Source organism: Dermacentor albipictus, chromosome 8 (genome assembly GCF_038994185.2).
Source record: "Dermacentor albipictus isolate Rhodes 1998 colony chromosome 8, USDA_Dalb.pri_finalv2, whole genome shotgun sequence".
NCBI classification, from domain to species: domain Eukaryota; kingdom Metazoa; phylum Arthropoda; class Arachnida; order Ixodida; family Ixodidae; genus Dermacentor; species Dermacentor albipictus.
In genome coordinates, this window is record NC_091828.1 from 117,297,933 (window position 1) to 117,316,399 (window position 18,467).

An 18,467-nucleotide genomic window follows, 5' to 3' on the forward strand; every position below is an offset into this window, starting at 1 on the left:
ATCCATACTATTCGCCAACAACTATTCGTAAATAAATCAGGGAATAAAATAACTCTACAGTTTGCGTGCCCAATCCACGTTGGGATCAGGAGGCACGATGTAATGCGGGACCACGGATTAATGCCGACCACTCGAGGCTACTTAGCGTGCACCTAAATTAGGTAAGCCTACGATTTACATTTTTGCGCTCATTAAAATGCGTTCGTGGCGGCCAGCATCTAAGTCTCTATAGAGGGATCAGCAGCACAGAGCTACAGCGACTAAGCCACATGGCGGGTATAAGAATTTCCAAAAAATACTTTTTGGTGAACACTTCCCATTAGACGCATAGTAAACCGCAACACTTTTGAAAGCTCAGGATTCAAAAAATATAAGTAAGGCGCATCTCACGCACTGCGAGAAATATTCTTATACCAATTCCTTAACTAATAGGGAGGCAGATGGTTATGAAGTATCCGTGAGGGTTCACTATAGCGTTAACAGATGGAGCATTGTGCTTGTATAACGCGAGAACAAGCAGCAGTGAGTGTGTGTGAAGAAGTCTCATCGCTTATTTACCTGAGCGATGACAATAGTACGACGGCGACGAAAATTGCACGAGGAGTGATTATTTTAGCCCGGGCAAAGAAGTTGCAGTAACTTGTCCCTTTGCAGGATGGGCTAACGCTGAAGGTAGAGCATTTGGTAAACTAGGAAAGGGTCTCAACTTCACCTTGCGGCTTCATGATAGGGAAAATATCGCGAAAAACTGGATACAAACGCGAGGATATATGCTTATGCAAACGGTTTAGGAAACAAATGTTTAATGAAGTTGCTACGCAAGATAATTAGAGTAGACAACGCGTCGCCTATTTGTTTCTTCTGCGTATATATTATGTGTAAACCTTGTCGATTCTAGAGGTGATGCCACATCACGCAATGCATGAGCCAAGCGTTACAAACTCCTGCGCAGCAAGAGTACTAATTGGCAAAGCTTTTTTTTCTGTAGTTTGATGCTCGCGCTTGGAGGCTATCCGGGAAGGTCGTTGTGCCATCTTAGTATGGGAATATTGGGGGCTCGATGTGGGTCGAGCTACAATATGCCATAGTGTTCAGGGAATCGACTTCGATACCCATTATCGTACACATATTTTTTACGCTAGAACATTCTACGGAGGAGGCAGATCGCAAGGCATCTTATAGTGTTCGAGGCTGTTCAAAATGTAGTTGCAGAGCGGTGACAAAGTTCATTTAAAGCTTCTGAAATAGAGTAAAAAAAATCTGATCGCCTGGACACCGCAATCTACTTTCCAAGCATCAGCCTGTTTCCACGGGTACATAGTCAACGGGTACTTCTTTACGTACACGTATGTTGACCCCTTGTATTCTCCTTCCACGTTGCTGGCATAGTTGGAATCTTCTCGGCCGCCACTCATTGAAATACGGTTCTCCTGACGAAGACAACGCGTAGATCGTTGCGAGATATTCAGCATTGTGAAATAAAGTTGGTACAAACCCAATCAATATATCACTAAGACCATCATATAGCCTTCAAATGAGGACAACGGAAAGCTGGTGGGCATGGGAGACGTCCTGCGTTGAAACTACAAGGAAGCCATATGTGCCTTCTTATGGCATGTCTTCAACGATCCGTCTCCTATATTACCTACCATCATGTCTACCAACTCCTAGGTCGACTTGGAAACACTAGATGAGCGTATTATGTCATTTGATGTGAACAAATTTAAAGGCAACTTTGCAGAAACTTACCATAAGGGTCCGATGGCCCGCCGTTTGCTTTCTTCTGTCCTCTCTGCCTTGCGAGTAACCATGGCACCGCTTATTGTAAATATGACTTAAATTTAATTTCACGAGTCAAACGCCCCTGGTCTGGTAGAGCTCAGTACTTATTTATGGACTGTCTCAGACTTACGTTCGGGCTTATCCTTAAAAAGAAACGCAACATGATAGAAATCACAACTTATTATTTTTAACCCTGTCACGGAATGAAAGTGACTTAGCTAAATGTCCAGTGTATTCCATTATTGAGACAAAATTTTCAAATTCAGTCCTCCGAAAGCTAAAAGGTGGGTGGAGGCGGGCTGCCAAGCCGAAAGCGGACATCTCTCTCGCCGCCTTCGTCCTCAGCCTGAGGCGACGTCCTCGATGGCTGCGGACCATGCGCGATCCACGCGAAGTCAGCGTCAGCCATCATCTCCGGTCTGAGCGTGTCTGCCTTGAGGGGCGGCACGTAGCGGCGGGCCAGCCGCCTTCGCAGGGCCTCGACCAGTGCCTTTGGAAGCGTAACGTGCTCAGCGTAGGTCAAGAGGTCGTGCCTACTCAGGTACCTGCAATCGTAGCAGCCGCATCCCGCCATGATGACAGCAATGTCACCACCGGTATTGTAGGAGCTCAATGCTGACACTCGGCAGGGCAAAGTGTAGGTTTTACGAAACCAACAGACAATGAAGCCCAGCAAGGTCACCACCTGTATTGTAGGAGCTCAATGCTGACACTCGGCAGGGCAAAGTGTAGGTTTTACGAAACCAACAGACAATGAAGCGGCTATAGGAAGACACACGGAGCATTACCATTTTCTTTTATATGTATGGCAGAATGATAGCATGACACAATCCATGGCATAGCTATTATCACAAAATCTTTTGCCGGTGGTGTAGGCCCAACTCACAACCTACGCGTAAGGTGTGAAGTGCTCCCCCTGTTCCAGAATTCATGTGTTCATGTGACTTTACGTACACTCCTAATGTTATATTGATGTGGTATAACGAGATTCGGTCGACGCCTGTTAAGACGAACCCAGTTCCGCCGAATTTTAGTTATAAGGAACGCTATGTGAAAATTTGCTTGGTTTCCCATATAGCTCACGCAGAAAAAAATCCACTTAAGACGAACAGATAGCGTTAGTAACCCAAACTTCCAACAGCTGCCGTTGACTCCTGCTTGTCGGCTGAGCGAGAGGTTATTAGAGATTTATATCTCAGTGGATTTACGGGCCAGCGGGACCAGCGAGCAAGCGATCGCCCGTACAAAAAATGTCTGTTGATTAACCATTGATATATTGTTGGGGAATTGTTGAAACAACGGATTTCAACAAATTTTCTAAAGCAATTGAGTTCACTCAACATTTGCACAACAATATTACCGTTGAGTGTTCTCAATAAACAATTAATTGGGTAATTTGTGTAGATTTTTGTAGTTGTTTTTTTGATGTGTAGCAGTTGAGTCCAGTATAAATAATTAGGACTCGCATATGAAGACATTCCAAAAATTTAATGCGAAGCGTTCCAACCTCATTGCTGTCGCTTTGCGGCAGGTAGGTTCTTCTTTCACCTCGTTTTCACAAAAAGAAAATAAAGTGTGACCGATGGGGTGGCATTGAACGTCGGCCGTTGAGCCCGGTGCTCTAAGGAGGAGGAGGAAAAACTTTATTTGCTCTAATGGTGTAGAAATTACCGGTGGCAGATGCGGTCGGCCGTCTTCACGGTATTCTTCCCCATCTGCGCAGGGTCGACGCCCCTATTCCAGGGCACCACTGAGGGTGGCTACTCGGCGAACGTGCCTTACTAGTCCATGCTGGACTTTCGGGTCGCTGCTGCAGAGCACCCTCTCCCACTTCTCCGCACTCGGGTCTTTTATTTGAAGGAATTGCTGATTCTGAACGCATTCCCATGTAACGTGATATAAGGTGGGCTTGGCGCCGCACCAGGGGCAAATGTCTCTATATTGGGTGTGAAACATCTTGCTTAGTGTGTTTAGGTTTGGATATGTTCCTGTTTGCAGCCTCCTCCAAGAGGTTGCTTCATGCTGATTTAGGCTGTTGTGGGGTGGAGGGTATTTGATTCGGACCCCCTTATAGTAATTCAATATGTCTGAGTAGCTTGGGTTGACTGGTATGGGTTCCTCAGGGTCGGTGCTTGTGGTCGCTCGGTTTGTGTGCTCTCGAGCTGCCTTGTCCGCCCTTAGGTTCCCTTCTATTCCAGCGTGTCCCGGTACCCAGAAAATTGTATGCCTGACTTTGTTGTTAGCCCTGCACGAGCGGAGGATGTGAAGCGCTCTGCGTCCTATTCTGCCGTTCATGTAATTCCGACACGTAGTTTGCGAGTCGGTGAGTATTGTTAAGGACCTTTCGGATCGGTAGCCCTCCACTGCCGCTAGAGCTACGGCTATTTCCTCAGCTTCCGTTACCGAGCAGTCCTTCATTGATGCGCTGCTGATCTCTTTGTAGTCCTGGCTTATTACTATCGCAGCTGTCTTTACTATGTTTGTGCCTCTTTGCTTGGCGTATACTGCAGCATCTGTGTATACTGTTGTGTTTTTTGTGGCCAGGTACTTTTCCCGGTGCTCTAACCATTAGGCCACGAACGCGGGCATGCTCCTCTCGTTCGACAGCCAGTAAGTTCTGAAATGCTTGGCGCGTGCGCAGCGTGCCACTTCCTCGTACTGTCGCTAAAGCTGGCGCTTTCAAGCGCCTATCTCCCGGACCGCCCCACTTTCGTAGCCGTTTTCTCTCTCTAAAAACTGCAGCGTTAGACTAGCTTCATGACCGCCCAAATTCATAACGATTTATTTCCTCGCCGGTGTACAAACCCCATCGTCGTTTTAACGTACACTAGACGACATGGCAATTGGTACGATCCAAAATGAGCACGTTTCGGGGAGCGGAAAAATACGAAGGTCACTCTTCACTCGCAAACACGGTGACTACGCGCATGTGGAGTTCCCCAAAAGTAGACTGGGGGCGCGGCCGGCGATAAGACAGGCGCCGACACGCGACGACGCTACCTTCGAGCATCCGACGCGCTGTGGGAACCGTAGGATGCAAGCGGCGCACGTGCTGCAAACATACACGTGATACATCTTCCAATTTCCTGCGACGCACCCTCTGTCCGGAAAGTAAATATAGCTATTTTTATCCAACGGCCGTGGTACTAGAAATAAAACAACGAACACACTTTGAAATCGCAGCGCGCAGCCGCTGTAACCATTGACTTCAAAGAGCTTCTGATTCAGAAACAGCCGCAACAGTATCGCAGCTAATCGCTGTACCTGCGGTTGCTCCCGACTCTCGCCTTACAAGAAGCATGCGATTAATTTGAGCCTCGCCGAACTGTCGTCTTCTCCCAAGCCTGCAGGACAGGTCCCGTATGTTCAGTTAAATAGAAGAACACCGAAGGGAAATGAAAGAAATAAAGGTAACGGACTCTTATCACACCTTACTTGTCACCTCGTCATCTGTAAAGATGCTATAAACTATTCCAGTAGCGCTACTTTTGTAAAAAGAATACAATTAGTAGTAATTTTTATTCCTAGGTGGCGCTACAAACGTCAAGGTAGCGTTCGGTTGTGTGTGTGTGTGTGTTCGTACGTGGTCGCAACCATTGTAGCTTCATTTTGAGTACACTTTTGCAACAGTGCACATCGTTACCGCTAGTTTCGCAGCCGCATATTTTGGTCGTAGAATTTCTTGTTTACGCTACAAATTAGGTTCTTCTTGAAACTTTATGAAGGTTAGTGGGTGAAAAATTATTATAATTAATTAGTCGTTTTTCCGTGCGGTTATTTTGTGTTTGAAATGTTTTTATAACTCCATACGATAGTGAAGCTGTGAACAGCTTGCGGACTCAGTTAGTTGGTTGCCTTGTGTGGTGGTTAACGTTTCGTGCTTTTCGATGAAGGTATTTTTTCTTTTCGGGCATCATATGACGCACATTTTAGTGAAATGCTTTAACGACGATAAGTGGGACGTTTATCTGTTGAAGTCGTTGGCTGACTCAGCTACTAGTCTCGACTGATGTGCGAGCCTGGCTGTTTTGATGAGTTGCGCGGCAGAGGTCATGATACCTGTTGAAGAGAAGGCACCTCGAAAGAATCGCAGCCGAGCTTCTGCAGATAGGTAAGTAATCTCTTTTTCTCGGGCACGTAGCCTTTTTTTTCTATTACGACATTGACAAGCGTGAGACGTTAAGCACACCGCTCACTTTCTTCAAGCAAACCGTATGCCCCGGAGCCAAAGCGTGTGGTACTAACGCTCGCTGCCACCGTCACTTCGTTTGAAACAATAGTGGGCGAAGAGGCAGCGGCGCCCCACGTGCGTAAAATTGCATTGCTTCATTTGTTCCTGCCTAATGACCTTTCCTTAATTTGTATGAGAGAGCACAATTGGAACATAAGGATCAGTTTCTCTGAGCAGTGATAATTTTGTACAGTGGCCACGCCATCTTTCATAGGGGCTCACGTGAGCCGTCTAAGCACTTGTTATCGCGTTGCGATACGTGAGAGGCGCGCTACCTTTCAAGGTATTTAGGCAGACACTACGAGCGTAGGAGAACCGCGACAAATAATTGTGCAGCAGGTGTGCAGCTGGGCTACGTTTGTACCACACTCGTACCGGAAGGCGGTGTTGCACGTCACGCTTACGCATTTCGTAACTATGGCGGCCGCCGTGGCAATTTGGGGCTCGAGGTCGTGGATACGATCCCTGCAGCGGCCGCATTCCTAATAAGCGGAATACAAAAACGCTCGTGCATTGTGCATTGTATGGACGCAAAAATTTCCATGAAGTCAAAATTAATACGGAGTTCCCAACTACGATCTCCCTCATAATCAGATCATTGGTTTCGCGCGTACGACATAATTTTTTTTTTAATCCGTAGTGGCTCATCGTATACCATACGGTTAGTGTGATCACCTTTCGTGCCGTAGCGGTCAAGCGCGCCTCGATTTAGGTTGCGCCTAATGATGCGGCGCACCGCAAAATATATTTCACCTCTTTGGGATTTGCGGACAACGGCCAACCGATAAGTCGCAGCTTCCGCGCGGTGACTGTAAACGGATACACAGCGCAAATGAACAGAGGTGTGGTGACGACGTCGGCAAAGAACACAGACGCCGACGGGCTCACCTTATCCCTTATCACCGCCAAAACTACCGCAGTAAGCATCTTTATCTAGCACGCCGCGTTTCTGTTCAAGGCGTACTGTACAATTTTAATAGGCGATAACCGAAACATGCCCCCGTTCTCTCCTGCCTCCGTGGGCTGGGCCGATCCGAATGTGCGTTGCTTGCAGAAGCGAAAGGAGCGCCACTCGGCGCGTTGTCGCCTCGAGCACCGTTTGCGCGGTGAACAATTACGCGTGCCTGAAGCTAGCTCACTGCGCAGACGCTACCGCGCAAAACGCGCAAGGGCGTGTACGTGACGTTCTGCACACAAATCGCGTGGGATGATCGGAGACACGCCGGAGCGGCTAGCTTCAAAGAAGCAGTGCAAGTTCTCACTCGTATAGGCACGCTCACGCTCGCATCGCTCTCGGCGTATCTTAAGGTCATTCATGCTGCTGGACTTCTACCCAAAGATTCGATATCTACTTGGTGTTGGCTATGCACTGTCGCGTGGTCTTTGGTTCTGCGAGAGAGCCGGGAATATTTCTCCCCGCTGTGAAACATCGCTGTGCGTGTCTTAGCTAACATTTACCGTAGTGACCCATTTCTTCCTTTTCTAGACAGCACTCGTAAAGAGTGGCAAATTTTTACTTGCCAGTATAGTGTGCACTTCTATTTTGTGCGTAGTTATGCGCAGTGTGTGGCAGATTCTGAATCCGCGCAATCTCATTTTCTGTCCGCATTCCCTTCTCGCATGTTTATGGAATAAAATTCTGGTAGCACTTTAATAACATTTTACCTGCGCAATTGAGGTCATTGGTTTCTAAACATTTTAATGTAACGTATTCAGATGTGTTGTGTGTGTTCACACGCAAGCAGCTTCAAGTGTTCATGTGTTCAAAGTTGGCTGTTAAAAGGGTATGCTTAAGCCCTGCCTTTTGAGTCGCTTTGCCTTCTAGTCATAAAGTTAAGTCGCAAGGGAAGACCACAATGATAGTTCTGATTTAATTCATATCTATAGGTTTTTTCAGATGTATTTACACTGTTAAGAGTGCTGTAAGTACTAGCCTATGTCTCCAGGTTCGATGTAGTGGTGCCTTATGTACTGTAATAATGTTTCATGGGCATGCATCTTTAGTGTAAATAAAGTTACTTCAAATTGATCAGTCTCTCCTTTGCTTTTGTTTGTGAAAGTTATGAGCACGCACCGGGGCATGCAAGTCTGAATATCAAAGCAATTTCAATGTATGAATAAAAATGCACTAGTCCAACAAAATGTCAATCATATTTCAATGGCCACTTGTGAAATCTCAATGCCATCTTAACTGGGCCACAACGTACTTTTCAGTGCTGTGACAACAATACCTCAACAACAGGTCAACAGAACTAGCACAACTCCAGTTCCATGCAATACCAATGGTAACCCAACAACCATTCAACAATATGAACACAACGAGCCGTCTAAACGCAATGGAATTTCAATGGTAACTTAACAATTATTCAACATTGAGACGCCCAATGGTGTTTCAATTAAATTTCAGTGGCCAATATTCAAAACCACTCAACAAGGAGCCCAACAGTTCTCCAACAAAATTTCCACAATTCCTCAATGTAATACTGAACATTGACCAATAAAAGTGCAATGCCTTGTCAATATTTTTTTTTGTACGGGGAAAACGCTATTGTGCATGTTTCTATTTTTCCTTTCTTTTAGAAGTCGCTCACTTTACAGCCAGCCGCCACCGACAATTACTGCACGTGATGTCACTCTACTAACGGCTTAAATCTAAACTGCCGGGGATGACGAGGCCGTCTTTGACGAAGATAGGTCCTCCTATTGAATTGTTGGCGAACCTTTCTTGGGGACCTCTTCCCTGTTTATCACCTTTATACTACAGTGTGCTACCGTATCTGCCAGCCCCATTCTTCACGTGAAGAAGAGATTTTTACAGACCCTTCCAGTTCGTCTTAACGAGAGTGTGCTTACACATTCTAACGCACATCAAGTAGAATAGTGTGAATAATTATTGAAAGTTGTTAGGCGTGTTAATGGTGATTCTAAAGCACGCAGCCAGCCGCATGAATGTGCAGCGGTTCATAACCGCTGTATACAGTAGGAAAGCAACAACGTCTACGCATGCGGGCTTTGCTTTGTGCTAGCTAGATGCCGCGACGTAAATAACAAATCAGTCAGGGTTCCCGGATGCGTTTTAACATGGTGCAAATCGGGAGTGCCCTTCACGGCGCAGAGTTCATGAAATAATTATGTGCCTCGCGCGGGAAGTATTGCGAGAGGTAAAAGGAAACGAACCGCTGACCATTTTGGTGTCACTCGCCCACATAACAGGCTGCACCGTCGCTTCTCTTGTTTTGGCCTAGCCCGCTGAGTGCGGCGTTCAGTTCGGGGAAAATTTCTGCACACGTCGAGCCTGCAGTTTTTATTCTCTTTCATATTGCTGCTACCGTTAACATGCACTCAGAAGGATGCCTTCAGGCTCTAATTTGTTGACAAATATGTTAAGGAATTCATGTGCTAGTAATTAAAAAAAGGACTGAACAGACACTGGCACATAGAAACAGCTCACCAGTTCATTTTGCTAAAATGTAAAAAAAGGAAACTGTTACATCTGTAAGTAAAGGAAACTCATGTGCATATATACAGTTTTATTTGAGCACACGATGGTATATTGTATGATAAGGCGACTATCAGAAAAATATAGCTTGCAAGTGAACAGCGTGCATATCCACTAATCGAACAACTTCGACTAGTGAATTTGCATGGAAATACATTTCCCGGGCTGATTACGCGTGGTAGGTAGCCTGTAGTAGACTTGCTGCTTCCCAAGACAATCGGAAGTGCTTTACGACCAGCGACACCGCGACAAACGTTTTGCTCCGGATGGCCACGAGCTACATTGGACTCCCTCCCGACGTGTGGGCCTTTATGAAAATCTCCTTCCTCGCTACACGAGTCCAGACCGGATTCTTCGACAAGTGACTGACGTCACGTAAAAGACTGTCCACCAGTCCCACTATGTCATCTGTACCCTGGTCCAGCGAGATCGTCCATGTTTTCAGACTGAAGCATTACCACCCTTCCTCTACTGTAGTCCTTAGTCGCGCTGGGCGTGTGTTTCTACCGCCGGGGGTCAGGTTACAGGCTTCTAGTAGCATGACCGAAAACAATGTATACTCTAGAATTTAGTGAGACGTACACACAAGTGGCGATTGCCATATCTGATGACAACGACCTGCTTTTCTTGACGCTGGCTTACTTCCATGTATGCCAGCTCTTGCTACATTTGCAAATACACCATGTAAAATTGTTTCTCTAATGTACTTCTACGTAAAAATACCAATGCGACTAGTATTCATTTGGGAATTTCATGTTGCATCCGGAGGCTGTGTATTGCCTATGTCTCTAACCATAATCCCACCAACCTGGTTAGCTGGGCAGTTCATGGTGGAATTGTTAGAGCGTCAGTCTAGTGTGCTGAGGGAATTGGTTTCGAAGTCAAATGTTGGACCAACTTGGGCCAGTAAATATGTGGCATGTGTACCTAAGTGGCACACTTCAGCCAACATTTTTCACGCTGACGTGGGTTACCGAGAAAGTATTATATTGCATATTTTACTTCGACTCGGTACAAATCGCAATCAGTTGGCGAAGGAAGGGACAATTGGAGATTGCAGGGAGAGGCCTTCGTCCTGCAGTGGACACAATATAGGCTCATGATGATGATGATGATGATGACGATGTTGACATCGACTTAGAGCACTCGGCATGTGTGATTGAGTATGCACCACTCTTCAATAAGTCTCTTTAATGAGAACTTGTGACAGTTATGTACCACACGGGATGTGCCGCTGAACCTCGATGATAGCAATCTGGGCAACTATATGACACTTAGTACGTGCCACTGCTCAATGGCAAAAATATCATCCTATTTTTTTCTCGCTGCTTGGGTGGGATTGCGCCCACGCATGCAGATACCGACACGCGTGTCTGAATGCAGTTCTACATTCACATTCGCGCCTCGTGCAGACTTTGTGGAAGGGCCACTGAATGACGCAGCGTGTTGAGTGGGCTGCGTGAAAAATGAATCCAGCTGAATGCAAGGCTCCTGCAAAACGCGTACCTGCGGCGGGAGTATGTCCTGCCGCTACATTGCTTTAATACCAATTGCAACAACTTCAACGTTCCTCGTGAGATGGGTGCTCTCGGAAATTTTACGGTAGCACTGGGAACTTCTTTGCACAATATCGCACATGATAAAGCTGTTAAGAAGCACAGCCCTGGCGGTAGCTTAAGAAGACGATTCAACGTATGGTCGTGTCTTGAGGGGCGCGAGTGCCATGGTCTTGTCCTACCGGCACCCATTACTGCGGCTTCCACATGAGCGTAGAGCGGTGGGAGATGATAAAGGCTAACCCTACGCGCACGCGCAAGAGCACATGCAAGAGCACATGCAGCTCTAAGAGCTAGTTCTCGTAGGAGGACGAAAGCGCCCCGCGACGCACATGTGAGAGAGCACGTGCCTTTTCCATCGGCGTCTTTGCATCGCAAGTCCGACCATCGACCATCAACCGCCGACTGGCAACCATGAAAACGGGGTGAACAGGCTTGGAAAGCCATCCCAAACTAGGCGACCTTCGATTCACCTTTGGGCATCATCATCATCATCAGTCTGGTTACGCCCACTGCAGGGCAAAGGCCTCTCCCATAGTTCTCCTACAACCCCGGTCATGTACTAATTGCGGCCATGTCGTCCCTGCAAACTTCTTAATTTCATCCGCCCACCTAACTTTCTGCCGCCCCCTGCTACGCTTCCCTTCCTTTGGAATCCAGTCCGTAACCCTTAATGACCATCGCCTATCTTCCCTCCTCATTACATGTCCTGCCCATGCCCCCATTTCTTTTTCTTGATTTCAGCTTTCTTGGTAGTTGTGTTCAAACAAATCGAGAGTCGTCACCTTGCTGTTTGTTCGCGGACAAATTTTTTCGTTCCTCGAGACCGCATTTATGATTCTCTTATTGTTAATATCTTAACCACGCACTCAGAAAAATGTCTTGAGGCTCTAATGGTTTCACAATTATGTTGAGGAATTCATGTGCAAATAGCAAAAAAAGAGGACAGCACACACGATGGCATAGAGAAAGAGCACGAGCCAAGCGCACGAATTCAATGTACTAAACTGTTACAAGGATCTGCTACACCTGCAGTTCAAGGAAAATAACTCATGCGTGCCTAAAGGAATTTATATGAACACGCGACAGTATATCGCAGCTTGAGGCCACTGTAGAAAAGCATATCCTATAAGTGAACAGCAATATAGATGTGTCGCTGACACAGGGATTTACTTCGACATCGCCTAATAGCATACTCTTTCGACAAGGTCACGCACGTGAGTGCAACCGATTTCTTTCGAGTCTTGTGTGTAAACTACTTTTATGTGTATTTTGTGTATACTGTATCCTTTTTTCGCATTCACGCAGTAATTTACTAGCCTAATGAGGCAGTCTTCCGTAGTAGAAGGAGAACTGTGGTTATCGATTCACCAGCGAGAAGCCCAATTCTTTTAGGAACTCTGTACCATTCGCATTTTTAGACAGTCCGTGTCGCTATGACATAGTTCTTGGAGTGAAGAAGTGGGTCAGAACCAAAGTAAAAACAAGAACTTCATGACATTCTGGTTTCAACTCGGAACAATTCTTCAGAATGTGGCCGGTTTCACGTACAGCTAATTATATATATTTAGTAGGCATCCAAGTGATTTAGGACTTAGTTCTGTAGGGATTGGATATCGTCCTGGTGAAGACGATAGGTTTATATAGATTGACAAGTGATTCCAGATACAGGTAAATTTCTCGTTGTAACCCCCTCTCACCCCCGTCCCAATATATCGCGTGCCCTGTCTTTTCCACAGGCTTAGCAAACACGATTGTGAGTTACATTTCTTCATGTAATGCTTGTACGGTTAGACATATTTGTCGTTATAGTTTCTCTTACTCGCCCCATATACGCGAAAGACTCGGTACATTGTTTCCCATAAAACACCAGGGACTTTTGCTCAGGACACAGGGTTTTGCACAGTCAGTGTTCCAGAAACGCTGTATCACCGACATAGTTTTGTACGTGACCAACAACCAGCAGTGGTGCTACTGCCAAGTAAGCAATATAGTGCCTTACCTGTAGTGAAGCGAGTAGATGGCCTCGAACGCGCAGAACCTGTGCGCCATGCTGTCACGCGTCAGGTCCCGTATTGTGATGGCCACCAGCCGGTCGAGCACCGAGAGCAGAATGTCCTCCGAGACGAGCACGTACGCGATGAGTTGCATGTAAATCTCGATTGCCTGCCGCGCCTCGCAGTGCTCCAGAATCTTGGAGAGCGCCGCCGAGGCAAGTTCTGGTTCGGCTCGAAGCATGTCCTACGTTTGGGGACGAGTTCCAAGTCGTACGAACAAGCAAAGCTGTACTGCTGGACGTCTAATAACAAAACATTTTTACCACCTATTAGTATACGGACACGCCATCGTCTGATATGAAAGCTGAGGCGAACTTCTCGACAGCAAAGAAAACTGAATGAGGGGCGGAATTCACTAAGCTGCGCGGTTCGTACATGTTTTCATGGCCAGAAAATTCTTACGCTAAGATAAGCGTGCATCCGAAATGGCAGTGCATTACGTTTACGGTGTCGTATGAGAGCAAGGGGGAAGAAAAACTCGCATTAAAGGACAAGAAATTAAAGGAGCACGTTCAACTGATAGCACATCACGGGTCTGTAGCTGAGGCTATGTTTTTACGGCAAATCACTGCACACCCCTATTTGGCAGCTTCCTTTTCTAGGCGTCTGCTACAGCGCCGGCAATCGCAACCACGCTGGCATGTTGACTGCGCCCCTGACAGAAGAATGGCAGTGGAAGTGTGTGTCACGCATTATTCTCTCATTTCTCTGAGGCAGATGACTGGTGGACACATGGTGGCAGATTTGGCGCAGGGAAAGGTGCTCAGTGGAACTATTGCCCAGCAAGTCTTCGAGTCTAGCACCGCCTTTAAGGGCAACACAACCACCACAACCACCAGCATAATACGAAGTGACGAAATGTCTTTAATCAGATACTAATTACGGCAAATGAAAATAGAAAGCTGCAAACACATAGTTCACTTGGCCTCAAGACAAGGCCAGCAGCCCACGCATGTCCGTCGGTATGGTGTGTTCGTGATGAACATGGTTACAGGTTCAGGTATAATGCCACGCATAGGCTGAATATTCGCTTCCTCCGCAACCGGTACTGCCTGTGGTGCTAGTCAGCGATGTTTTCCAGCGCCAAACGACAACGAGATGCGCGCTCCCTTCGAACAGTATCCCCGTCAAAGACATGAAAAGCAGTGGAAGGAGCCACAAAAGACAAATGCCAAAAGAAGCCGCGTCCACTGACATTGCTAAGTTTAAATGTGAGTCGGCCTAGTTGGAACTTGGCCTAGCTAAGTTTATTGCAGAAAAGTTTGCTAGAAATATTCCTACATGCAAGACTAGCTGGCTATCACACTTTGACGTCGTACCAGCGTCCACTGCTTCTTCTTGGCTTCTCTTCAACTAATAAAACACGAGAATATCTCGTGCCAAATGGACAGTTGGTTTGGCACGTTCAAGCTTCCGTAATCCGATAGAGACGATATACACAAAGTCGCGTACATTTCAAGTTTGTATACTGGTAAGAAGTTATAGGTTGATGTCACCAGGGCGCGCAGCGCCTAACTACGTTGTCTCTCATAGCCCAAGTGGCACCTCATAGAATTGAAGGCTAACCAGTTAACACCACCAGAATTACCAGCGCCAACATTGAAATTACCAGCCTCATAAGAACACACGTTGAAGTGTGCGTCAAAATCCTGTACAGCACCATACAGGAAGCACATAATGGATCAACAGTCTGGCTGCTTTCGGCTTAGATCTGTTTAAATCGTTGATGTTGCACTTTGTTCAGAGCTCTCACTACTTATATAGTACGAGAACAAGGTGGATGTTGTGGTATCCACGCGGCGACAGACACCGTGCTGTTAACATGCGAATGCGTACTCGCAGTAAGAAGTGAACTGCGGCTCAAGAGCAACAGTGAGTTAAAACTCCGGGCGAATTTTGGATGTTGTAAAACGTCATCAGTCTACGATTATGCTCACTGCAGGAGGAAGGCCTCTCCTTCTGCAGCGATCTCTTGCTCGTGAGCGGCGCTAGCTGATATCCCAAGTTATGCCTGCACATTTCCTTATTTCATTACCTTGCTTGAATGTCTGCCGGCCTGGACAGTGTTTATTTTCACTTAGCACCAAATCTATACTTCTAATGGACCACCGATTATCTGCCCTACGAATTACGTGGCCTGCACAGCTCCATGTTTTTTCTCTTAATTTCCACTACAACTGCCCCCGTTTTCTCTCTGAGCCACACCGCTGCCTTCGTGCCTCTTAACGTTAGGCCCAACATTTTTTATTCCCTCGCTTGTTTGAGCGGTCCTCCACTTGCTCACACGTTTCATCGCTAACCTCGAAGTTTCTGCTCCATACGATAGTACTGGAAGAATGGAATGACTGTAGGCTATCGTATTCAATGACTGCGCTGAGCTCCCAGTCATAATTAGTAATGGTGGCCCTGCGTGCTTCGATCCATTTTCATTATTCTCCACTTTCCAAATTATGAACAAAGTTCCCTGTGAGTAATTGACCTAGATAACCTTACTGCTGCATACATGCACTCTAAAGGCTGACTGCCGATCAGAAATTATTTTTCGCTTGACAGATCATTCAACACCACCTTTATCTACTGCATAGGAGTCTTCCACCTACTGTTACACTTTCTCTAATAAAGTCCTCAACAAATCAGCAACGTGCCCACAGTGTTGCTGACCAGGACTATGACATCGGCAATACAATATTTAATTATTTATTTCATATGCTACGGTACAACCTTTATTTTGACTAGGAAGAGGTCTATTCGGCACGTTAGCAAGAAGTGAAGCGGTAGCCCCAAGGGCTCAACATGCTGGTGAACATATTCTTAGTGACGTGATGATGAAGTGAATTTTTAAGGTGTGAATAGCCTTCTTTACAACCACCCAGAGTGTAGAATGTTAACAGTCATGGTGACCTACGTGAGTAATACCTTTCCTATAACCCGTAAATAAAACGCTATTGATGCTCCTCCAAAATTCTTTTCGGCTGCACCATTACTAAATATGATTCAATGGTTGACTTATTGATTTGTGTGGTATTAGATCTCATCTATGCAACCCCTCAGCAAAATTTGGGCTACGACAGACGCCATAGTGAATAGATCCAGCAGAGTTTTACCCTCGTTGGATTTGTTACTATGAACCAAGTACGCCAGTATTCTTGCAGTGTGCCCCTACCAAACTGAGGTCTCCGCAGCCTGGAATTGGATCCACCTCCTAGTCATCAGCAGCAAAGCGTCATAGCCAGTAAACCATCGTTCAGGGTGTTATCGTACCTGAATAGTCATGCGTGCCATAAAGAATACGGTGGAAGACGAGGCAGAAACCAGGGTGCGCAGCAGTGAGGCGAGAAGGTGCTCTAGGTTGCAAGGCTTAAGGCGACGGCAGCGCCTCGCCACGGCGCTGCGTACCACGTCCAGGGCGACGCGAACCACGTGCTCATTGCTGCTGAACAAGTAGTTGTGCAACACCAGTGCCAGCTCGTCCAGGAAATCTTCGAGTTGTACAAGCTTGGGGGCATCGCACTTTAGTGACGCCAGTGCCACCACGCCATCAGCTTCGGTGAAGCGGCGGAGACTCTGCAGTACCTGAAAAGAGAACCGTGGTTGGTGCTACTCAACTGGGCATCACCAAGGGCTTCTTGGAATTTCGAAAATCGGGTTGCGCACGTCGTTTTCAGATAAAATAGGCGGATCTGGCACAGTGCGCTTTCTTTCGCTGCAGATAGAGTACAATATACAGGAAACTGCTTAGTGAGACAACTTTAGTTGGAGCTCTTATATCACGATGTAAAAGGTAAATAAAAGACGCGATTATCTTTCTGCAAATCTCGGGGGTTGTTTTGTAGTATACGCTGTCTCAGCCCCAAATTTTATACCAAGATGTTTCTAGAGTGAGGAAAACTCGCTTATTTCTTTGTTTTGTAGTGCGTCAATTTTTTTTGTTAGATTCGCTAATCCCCTGAGCCTAAAGACCACACATGCATAAGTTTGGCCTGCGAAATTATGTTGCCTTATTTGCTATTCGGCCCCAGTCTGATGCTATTTCAGAAAGCATGTCGAGTCGTTGCATTTGCAGCATCTACTTAGACAAAGTGTTACAAAGACTTAACGCGAAGCTACGAGTACAATTTCTTGTCAACTTTTTCATGTACAAGCACGCTGAACCAAAGCTCATAATCACTCCTATACCATGTTTTATTAAAGAGCTTTCTTTGCTTTTCATTCCGTGGATTTGCCGACATCTGTCGGTTGCGTTCTCATTTGGTAAATTTGAATTCACTTAAATAAATCAAGCGCGTCCATCTCTTGAATTCCAACCTAAGCTCACCGATACAGCAGCCCGATGATCAATAGAAATGACCAAGTCGTAGTGCGGACCGGTAAGAAGGACACGAGGAGGCACAAAGGAACAGACACACCCGTAGCACTACACTGCTATGTGTGCGTATTAATTTTGTGCCTTGTTGTGTCCCTATTCCCTGAGTGCATTGCAACTCGTCCGTTTCAATATGAACAATGAACGAGCTCACATCGCCACTTTCAATAACCATTAGGCAATAATTGCAGGTGCAGTTCTCTCGTTCCAGCACGAATTAGTACATTCAGATGGTGGTCACGTGTATGTTAGTGGTTTCCACAGTTTGTACATGGCCGCAATGGCAGATCATCCAATAAGCTGGTGGTACAGGCCGTGCCAACGCCAACTTGCTCTTCGATATGATCGCCGCTTGTCCATGAACAACTAATCATATGCTCTGGAGGAACAACTGCCTGCCAAGCCTGTGAGGCTCATCCCACGTGCTGTAGTGCTACCACCACCATAACCGAAAATATGTCGATCTCTCACCTGAGCAGCACGCCTCCGTCTTCTGCGGCGACGGAGGACCACAGAGTCCAGCAGACGTTCGTAACGTCGGCTGTACTGTTCCATCCTTTTACGTTTAGTGCTAATATTACAGTGGTGGTTTGTCAATGCTGTTGCAATCTTGATGATGACCAGAACATCATACTATGGCCCATACCCATTAAGGAAAATTGCAGAAGAATCAAGTCGAACATTGAGATCCGCAATAAGTGACTAGACTTTAAGGCTCAATAAATTAAACGATGAATAGCAGAAAACCTTCAATCCACGGAAAATGAGGCAGAAAAAAATGAAAATGAGAAGACCTTACGCTAGTATTTCAATCGGCAGGCGATAGAAATTCCTTTTTCGGCAGCACTGCATGCATTTCTGTCCGCGCGCACCATTAGCAATCTCATGATAAATCACGGTACAGAAACATTCAGGGGCAGGCGTAGCTGCCTCATTAGCTCTGTGGATGTAAAAAAATAGTATGGTACATGACAGCGCA

The 18,467-nt window shown here is 46.3% G+C and overlaps 1 protein-coding gene across 1 annotated transcript; it reads right to left on the minus strand.

The window, feature by feature from the left end:
• Window positions 1-1,947: 1,947 nt before the first annotated feature.
• Window positions 1,948-18,114, minus strand: LOC135910335 (uncharacterized). Its single transcript, XM_065442367.1, has 4 exons — window positions 17,960-18,114; window positions 16,387-16,698; window positions 13,071-13,309; window positions 1,948-2,327 (listed from the first exon to the last, which is right to left on the minus strand). The coding sequence occupies exons 1-4, from the start codon at window positions 18,041-18,043 to the stop codon at window positions 2,060-2,062; spliced, it is 903 nt and encodes a 300-aa protein (XP_065298439.1). The 5' UTR covers window positions 18,044-18,114; the 3' UTR covers window positions 1,948-2,059.
• Window positions 18,115-18,467: the final 353 nt, after the last annotated feature.

What these genes read in the sequence shown, in the direction of transcription:
- LOC135910335 (XM_065442367.1), bottom strand. Translation starts at nt 18,043, where the DNA reads ATGGAACAGTACAGCCGACGTTACGAACGTCTGCTGGACTCTGTGGTC. An exon ending in GACGGAGGCGTGCTGCTCAG is followed by an intron (nt 16,699 to 17,959) that starts GTGAGAGATCGA and finishes TTCTCTTTTCAG; the next exon opens with GTACTGCAGAGTCTCCGCCG. An exon ending in TGGCACGCATGACTATTCAG is followed by an intron (nt 13,310 to 16,386) that starts GTACGATAACAC and finishes CCCCAAACGTAG; the next exon opens with GACATGCTTCGAGCCGAACC.